The 8,747-nt window shown below is 62.0% G+C and overlaps 1 protein-coding gene across 1 annotated transcript; it reads left to right on the top strand.

Moving 5' to 3' along the window:
* The first annotated feature begins 1,981 nt into the window (after nt 1-1,981).
* Nucleotides 1,982-7,375, top strand: LOC137665441 (E3 ubiquitin-protein ligase TRIM7-like). The gene is made up of 7 exons (XM_068404424.1): nt 1,982-2,435; nt 3,877-3,963; nt 4,303-4,533; nt 4,864-4,886; nt 5,193-5,308; nt 5,524-5,556; nt 6,679-7,375. The coding sequence occupies exons 1-7, from the start codon at nt 2,028-2,030 to the stop codon at nt 7,188-7,190; spliced, it is 1,410 nt and encodes a 469-aa protein (XP_068260525.1). The 5' UTR covers nt 1,982-2,027; the 3' UTR covers nt 7,191-7,375.
* The last annotated feature ends 1,372 nt before the right edge of the window (nt 7,376-8,747 follow it).

The following is an 8,747-nucleotide window of genomic DNA, read 5'->3' as shown; positions in this document are numbered from 1 at the left end:
GCTTCCATCGCTGGGCTGGGGCTGGGTGAGATTCAGCTGGGCCGTGGCCGGAGCGGTGACACCAGCTCCGCGGTGCACACCGGGCTCCTGGCTGACGGGTGCCGTGGGGAAGGCGGTGTCGGATCTCATGTTGGACAGTGGCATCAATAAACAGAGCGATGATGAGATACGTTGTCGGGACCTGTTAATGCCTTTGCAGAACCAAAGTCCTCGGGAGGTGGTGGAGTCACCATCTCTGGAGGGGTTTAAGAAAAGACTGGCACTTAGTGCCCTGGTCTAGTTGCCATGGTGGTGTCAGGGCAATGGTCGGACTCGATGAGCCCAGAGGGCTCTTCCAACCTCATTGACTCTCTGATTCCTCGCTGCAGGACTTTGTGTATGAACCCCTCCTAAATTTGTAATTTACAGCCTCTTCCACGCTAGAAAGCGCCCGAGGGCAGCGCAGCCACATGGAGCTGCCGCGAGCCGCTGGCTGGTCACCACTGCAGAGAGAAGCATTTTGGGGCTGCCGGGGTGTTGGGGTGCTGTTGAAGCTCCCTGGGAGCAGTTTGGGCTTTCAGGTCGCAGCAGACAGCCTGACGTGGCTTAAACGTGCTGCGATGGGGCTGGTGTCCTGGGAGGGAGGTGCCGGTGTGGGACAGGGGGGCCTGGCTGCAGCCCCCAGCCTGGCCGGCTGCCCCTCGGCAGCCTCCCTGCATCCCCCTCATCAAAAACGCTTGGGGACACCCCTCGGGCCCCAGCAGGCAGCACGCTGGGGTGGCAGAGGAGCCAACGGCTGCACGTGGGGGGTCTGATTTTGGGCACCCACCGTGCGCAGGGGCTGAGCCCCCAGCAGCAGCACAGAGGGGACGTGTCCCCACAGCCTGCAGGGACGCACGAGGGGGCTCGGGGGGCTCCTGGGGGCCTTCTGGTCCCTAAGAGAGCCGGGGGCAGCCGTGGGGTGCAGGGAGGGCAGCCGGAGCCCCCCTGCCCCGGCGTGGCCGCTGGGTTCGGTGGGATTTCAAGTGCGTGGGACGGGGCCAGCGGCACGCAGCGAGGCCACCGGCCTGGGGAAGAGGCTCAGGGACAGGATTACACCGGGCTCTCGCGTGTCACAGCTGCCACACTGCCACAACCCCTTCAAGTGCGTTAACCCCCGGCCCCGGGGTGGGCAGCGGCTCCCGCGGGCACAAGGCCTCCGGAGGAGGCAGTGCTGGGGTAACGGGTGGACTCAATGATATTAGGACGAGAAGAAATGGCCTCAAGTTGTGCCAGGGGAGGTTCAGGCTGGATCTTAGGAAGAATTTCTTCACCAAAAGAGCCATGAGACATTGGAAGGGGCTGCCCAGGGAGGTGGTGGAGTCACCATCCCTGGAGGTGTTCAAAAAACGTCTAGATGTGGTGCTTCAGGACATGGTTTAGCAGGTGTGGTGGCATTGGGTCGATGGTTGGACTTGACGATCCTTTAGGTCTTTTCCAACCTTAATTCTACGGTTCGATGATCTTAAAGGTCACAGAATCACAGAATCCCAGAATCAATGAGGTTGGAAGAGCCCTCTGGGATCATCGAGTCCAACCATTGCCCTGACACCACCATGGCAACTAGACCAGGGCACTAAGTGCCATGGCCAGGCTTTTCTTAAACCCCTCCAGAGATGGTGACTCCACCACCTCCCTGGGCAGACCCTTCCAATGGCTAATGACCCTTGCTGAGAAGAAATGCTTCCTAATGGCCAACCTGACCCTCCCCTGGCCAAGCTTGAGGCTGTGTCCTCTTGTCCTATCGCTGGTTGCCCGGGAGAAGAGGCCGACTCCCACTGCGCTCCAACCTCCCTTCAGGTAGGACCTTCCCAACCAAACCGATTCTGTGGAACTACACAGAGCACGGACACACGCAGGCAGCCTTCGCGCACCCCCGCACACCCCCGCAGCCCCCCAGCCCCGCCCCGCAGCGCCCGGCACCGCCCCCCCCCCCGCCCCTCGCCCTTTCCGGGAAGCGCCGTTCCCGGTAGCCGGTGCCCGGTAGCCGGTGCCCGGTATCCCGCAGCATGGCGCGGGCCGTGCTGGAGCTGGGCGAGAGCCTGCAGGCCGAGACCACCTGTCCCGTGTGCCTGGAGCTCTTCTCCGAGCCCGTCATCACGGAGTGCGGCCACAACTTCTGCGGGCCCTGCATGGCGGCCGTGCTGGGCGCCCCGCCGCGCCCCGCCGCCTGCCCGCAGTGCCGCGCCCCGGTGGCACCGGGCTCGCTGCGGCCCAACCGCTCGCTGGGCGCCGTGGCGGGGCTGGCGGGGACCCTGGGCGACGAGGCGCGGCGGCCGCGCTGCCCCGAGCACGGCGAGGCCCTGGGGCTGTTCTGCGAGAGCTGCCGCGTCCCGCTGTGCGCCCTGTGCCGGGACGGGCCCCGGCACCGCGACCACCGCGCCCGCCCCGCTGAGGAGGCGGCCAAGGAGCTGCGGGTACGGGGGCTGCGGGGGAGCGGGGGGGCCTCGGGGCAGGGGGCACCTGGGAGTGGGCTGGGGGCTCCTCTGGGCATGGCTGGGGTCCCCTTGGGGCACAGGTCAGGGTCCCCTCCAGGCACAGGTTGGGGTCCCTTCTAGGCACAGGTCTGGGTCTCCTCCATGCATGGCCTGGGGTCCCCTCCAGGAACAGGTCGGGGTCCCCTCTGGGCACAGATCAGGGTCCCCTCCATGCAAGGCCTGGGGTCCCCTCAGGGGACAGGCTGGGGTTCCCTCCAGGAACAGGTCAGGGTCCCCTCTGGGCATGGCTGGTGTCTCCTCCATGCATGGCCTGGGGTCCCCTCCAGGAACAGGTCAGGGTTCTCTCCAGGCACAGGCTGGGGTCCCCTCCATGCATGGCCAGGGGTCCCCTTGGGGCACAGGTCAGGGTCACCTCCAGGCACAGGCTGGAGTCCCCTCCAGGAACAGGTCAGGGTCCCCTCTGGGCATGGGCTGGGGTCCCCTCCAGGCACAGATCTTGGGTCCCCTCTAGCCATGGATCTGGGTCCCCTCTGCACATGGGTCGGGGGCCTCTTTGAGCACTGGCTGGGGCACCCCTCCGTTCATGGGCTGGGGTCCCCTCGTGGCACAGGCCTGGAGCCCCTCCAGGCACAGGTTAGAGTCCCTGTCCAGCCACAGATTCGGGTCCTCATCCAGCTGCTGGCTGGAGACCCTGTCTGGGTACACGTTGGGGTCCCCATCTGGCCATGTCTTGGGGTCCCCATCTGGCCACGGGCAGGGGTCCCCTCTCCCCACCACTCCACTGGGGCTGCTGGTTCTCCCATGGCTCCCACTGCCCATTGCCTCCCTCCAGGAGTGCATGTCCTTCTCGCTGCTCACCCCTCTGTGGCCCCACAAGGTCCCTAGTGCCCCATACGTCCCCAGCCAGGGACGGGGCTGGGGCTGCAGCTAGAGGGGACACAGTCTCCCCCTGAAATGTAGGCTGGAGTCTCCCCACCAGCAGCCTGCTCTGCCGCGGGGCACAGCTTGGAGGAGCACGAGGGTTTTTTAATACTCGGGCGAATTTATGGAGTGTGTCGGAGACAGAGCGCTGCTGTCACTGCAAACCTCTTCCCACAAATCCCACTTCCAACACCAAAAGTTGTTTTTCCTAATTAAAAAAAAAAAACCCAACCCAACCCCAAACCACAAACTTCAGGGTTTCCACATGAAGCTGTTCCAGCGATGGCTCTGGCCACGCCGGCTGCACACAGGGATCTCCCCAGCCTGTAACGCGTGCTGGGTGCTGTCTCTGAGCTCGTCCCTTCCCCACAGAGCTGAGCTCCAAACCCACTCCCTGCAGAGCAGTGTTGTCCCACAGGGGCTGTTTGGTGACATCATCTCACTAACATAGCCCCAAAATCACCAAATAGGCTTTTTTTTTTATTATTTTTCCCTACAGGAGACACTCCAGAGCAACCTGGCTATTCTACAAAAAGAGAAAGAAGAATTTAAGCCCAAAGGGGAAAAGAAAAGCGATAGCCTGCTGGTATGCGCCCCTCTGCCTGCTCACCCACCCGTCTTCACGGGCACATCCCATCTTTCCCCCTATACATTGATCTCCTTTTCCATAACACTATTTTCTCTCTCCCTCTCTGCCCTTCCCATATATCCCTCTTCCACCCTGGTCTCATGCAGACTCTTCTATCATCCTGGGTCCATCAACATCCAGACCACCCTTCTCCCCCCTCCACTCTTCCAGCTTTTCCTCCCCAAAACCTCTTCTCCTTTTCCCCACGAGCCTCGCCCCCCCTCTTCGCAGCACCGTGCCCCCGTGCCCGCGCCGAGGACGGGATGGCTCAGGGGGCTCCACGTGGGTGCCTTGCAGGGGAAGGTGGCCTCGGAGCGGCAGAGGCTGCGGGACGCCTTCGCGCAGCTGCAGCAGTTCCTGCGGGAGCAGGAGGGCATCTTGCTGGCCCAGCTCGACGGGGCGCACGGGCAGCTCACCAAGGAGCGCCGCAAATACGTCTCCGGTGTTTCCGAGAGGAAAGCACTGCTGGACACGCTCATCGCGGAGATCGAGAAGAAACGTGACCAGCCGGTGGTTGAATTCCTTACGGTGAGGCTGGGTGCTGTGACCACCCCCCTCGGCGAGGCTGGGGGCACCCACCTGGCACCCTCTGCGTCCCGGTGCCCCTGCAGCCCAGGAGGGAAGGGCAGCACGGCCAGGCTGTGACACTGCCACATGCGGGGTGGCTGGTGTGAGCTGAGGGAAGGCGAGGATTTGGGTGAGCGAGTCACCGCAGAGCCCCCAGGAGAGTGGTGTGACCCCCCCCCAGGCCCCATCACCCTGCTTCATGCAGCAGGGGAGCGACTGTACCTCACTGCCCCGGGGACCGCGGCCCTTCTCGGCGGCGCCAGAGCTGACCTGGTGTTTTCTCTCTTGCAGGATGTTGGCAAAACCCTGAGCAGGTACGAAACGGGCTCGGCGTCGCTCTCCTCCCACGCGGCTCTGCTGGGCAGAGGTTTGGGAACGCTGCAGGCGGCCGAGCAGCAGCAGCCGGGGGGACGTGGCTTTGTCCTTGGGGATTTAACGTGACGTTATGTGGAACCAGAGGTCGTTGCACCCCTGTTAAAGACGAGGCTCCCGTGCCGATAGCTGGGACGCAGCTCCCCTGAGTTGTGTTGCTGTAGGGAATTTCCCCCCATTTCCCTCCTGGCTCGGGTGCTGGCTGACTGCTGGGGTCAGAGCTCCTCTCTGTGTTGTTTCCCCCTCAGCTGCGAGGTGGCGAAGGCCCCGATCCCGGAGCCGGTTTCCCCGGAGCTGTGGAGGACTGTTCAGAGCCTCTCTGAGACGAGCCAGCTGGTCATGGGTGCGTTGGCCAAATTCAAAGGTAAAGCAAAGAAGCAGCGAGTGATGCCTTGCTGTGCAGTGTCTGGGCCCCAGGCGGGCGTGCTGATGCCCTGGGGCACTGGGCACTGCTGTCCCCATGCTGTGCCTCCCCTGGGCTTGGCTGCAGTGGGAGATCCTCACTGCCCGCAGCCTCTGCCCCGGGGGAGGATGCCACAAGAGGGGAGAGACTCACGCACCTTCCTTTCCTTCCTCTAGTGAACCTGCTGAGCGAGATGGACAGAGAAAGGGGTGAGTTTCTGGAGCTGATGAGCACCAATGAGGGAGAAAAGCTTTCTGGAGTGAGTTTCCTAAAGTCCTTGGGGCTCACACCACAACATCTGAATCCAGGGTCTGTCTAAAACCGGGCCCCTTTGTTTTGACTAGGCCTGCTGTAAAAATCCAGGTCTGTCCCCACGCCAGGCAACGCCCAGCGACGCTGTCCTCTAACACCAGACGAGGGCCAGGACAGCACGAGGCCCTCAGCTTCTCCCCCTCTGGAGACGTTGTTGTCACACCGCGATGTGTGAGGCTGTGACTAGCTCAGCAGAGGGGCCGTGCGCATTTTGAGCTGGCTTTTAGGCACGGATCAGAAATGCTTTTGTGGGTGCCTGGCGTCCTGGCAGCATCGCAGGGCTCAGGTCTGGCTGGCGCCGTTTGTACTGAGGCCGGTCTCTGCCCTCTTAGTTTTCGGGGTGAGGGACCTGACACACACGAGAGGCGTGCCTCAGTTTCCCCCTGCTGTGAGCCAGGGCCCTGGAGGAGTGGGTTTAGCAGAGGGGCCTGGGGTGGTGGCACTGCACGGTGACACCTCTGTGGCCTTGTGGGATGGCCGCGGGATGGCAGCAGAACATCCCGCATGAACGGGCAGCTCCAGTTACTCCATGGTTACTCTGTGGAGCAGGATTAGGAGCTGGTTTTCCCTTTGGTGAGCGTTTGTCCCCCTTGTCACTGGAGCAGGGACTGGCCTGGCACCGCTGCTGCCTTGCGGGTGGTGCTCCCTCACACCCACGGGGATGTATTGCTGCCCCACGCCCAGCCTGGCTGCAGCCCCCTCACAATTGGAGCCAGCAATATCCAGCAGACTCAGAAGCAGGTTTAGCAAAGTCCATTGTGTCTGTCCCCGGCACGTGGGGACACTCCCTGGCTCAGTCCTGCTTCAGGGAGCATTGCTTCGCCTGTGGGTCCCAGTGGGGAGGGCAGCGGGGGTCCCATGCGCCCGAGGGGGCTGTGGGTGCTGTGTGTGCGCCCTCACAGGGCACAAGTACCTGCTGTGCTCACAGGACACGTCCCAGCCCTGAAGAAGAGGAGGGAGAGGGGCTGGCTCACTCCTTGGCGGGCAATGGACTGATGTTTCTCCCTGTCGTGCGTTAGTGAAGGTGACGCTGGACCCGGAGACAGCAAGCCCGTACCTGATCCTCTCGAAGGACCGCAAAACCGTGCACCTGGGAGACGGAGAGCAAAACCTCCCTGACACCCCCAAGAGATTCACAGGCAGCCCCAGCGTCCTGGGCTCCCAGGGGTTCACGGCCGGGAGGCATTACTGGGAGCTGGAGGTAGGGGACGGGGACAGCTGGGCCGTGGGGGTGGCTGTGGAGTCGGTGCGGAGGAAGGACTCGCTCAGCATGGCCATGGGGAAGATCTGGGCCCTGCGGCTGGACTGGAATCGCCAGTACACGGCGCTCCACATGCCCCCCGCCCCGCTGACGCTGAAGGAAGAGCCCCGGAGAATCAGGGTGCACCTGGACTATGAAGCGGGCCAAGTGACCTTCTACAACGCGGAGAACATGACGCAGATCTGGCAGTACAAGGCCTCCTTCACCGAGAAAGTCTTCCCATACTTTTGGCTCTGGTCACAAAAAAGCTACATCCAGCTGTGTGCCTGACGGGGTCGGATGCTGCCCGGTCCCGTGCCCGTGCCCTTGGCTAGCTGAACAGGCAAGAGGCGTGGGAATGATGCAGCATCGCGTTGCAAACTCACTGCAGCTCCGCCTGGGCTGGACCCCCTCTGCATGTTGCTGCATCTCCTCCTGCCAAGCCCTTTGGCGCATTAAAGATGTGTTGTCCTGCTTGGGGGTGTCTGCACGCTGGTATGCTGGCCAGATCTCCCAGTGACGGTGTCCCGCCTGTGCCTGCGGGCACTGAGGACGCACACAAATAAGCAGGAAAGAGGCAGGGAAGATGCTGTGATTGCCATGCTGGTCTTTGGCAGCGCTGCATGGCTTGGCTTTGGCTCGGGGTGAAGTGCTGTGTTGTGGGGATGCAGCCACCCCACACCCAGGAACTCGGGGTGGAGCTGCAGAGCTGCTAATAGTGGTGATAACTGCTCGTGTAAAACTGTAAAAACTTGCTTGAAAGGAAAATGTTCAGGGAGGCGACAGGGCTGACCAGAGAGCTGGAGTGAGGGCACAGCCCAAGCCTCTCCAGGCTGGAAGAGTGTCAGCGACAGGGATGGGATGGGGATCTGTGAGATGCTGGGTGGTCAGAGAGGGAGCGAGTGCCATGTTGTCTGATCCAGGAACCAGGAGCATCGCGTGCATCTGGTGGGTGGCAGGGCCCAGGCAGAGGGTTGCAGGTCATGTCCTGGAGGTGTGGGATCCCCTGACCAGGCCTTTACGTCTCTGCATCAGGCTGAGAACAGTGGACCCAGCGTGATCAGCCCTGCAGCTGGGGACAGCGATCTCTGAAACCACCATGGGGAGATTTGGCAGAGCGCATCTGCCAGGGAGTCGGGTCGACAGCAGCGATCTGCAAACCCTTACGTGAGCAGACAGACGACCTGCTGGAGCCACGCTGTGTGTCCCGAGCACCTCACTGTATCACCTTGTTTCTCCACGTGTCAAATGGGTCCGAGTGGTTTGGAGCTGGGACTTGCTCCCCCTGCATCTGCAGTGTCCACAACCGGGCAGGCCTGAGGGATGACCCACGCAAGGAGTCCCCTCCTTTCCACAGCACAACTGTCGCTGCCTCCATCCTGCTCCGTGACCGTAGGCAGGGGACAGGGCAGGGAAAAGGCAAGGTGGGGTAGTGGTTCCTCGGAAAAGCTGGGCTTGTTTCCATTTTTAAGGCAAATAGCAGCGCCTGGGTAAATATCAGAGTCTCTTGAAGGCAGAGGACAGGAGCGAGGTCTGCAGAGGTTATTTGGAGCGGCCCAATTGCTTTCTGCACCACCCCTCGCGCTGACATAAGCACGCAACACATTCAGGTGTCTCCTCTTTTATTCCAATTTCACAAGTGCCACCGCGCCTCAAACCCCATCTCAGTGCCGTACGCTGGCTTCTTTTCACGCTGTCACTGAAATGCCTCACACAACAGCAGCCGCTGATGCTGCTCGTTTATTCTAAGATCTTCTCTGAGGAGAAATGATGCGGGAAGCGTTCCTCGGCTCACCGAGGCCCGGTTATTTGCTGAGTTTATGCCCTTTTTCCCCTCATTTTTCCCAG

Source organism: Nyctibius grandis, chromosome 7 (assembly GCF_013368605.1).
Source record: "Nyctibius grandis isolate bNycGra1 chromosome 7, bNycGra1.pri, whole genome shotgun sequence".
Classification (NCBI taxonomy): Eukaryota; Metazoa; Chordata; class Aves; order Nyctibiiformes; family Nyctibiidae; genus Nyctibius; species Nyctibius grandis.
This window is presented reverse-complemented; position numbering and strand designations above follow the sequence as displayed.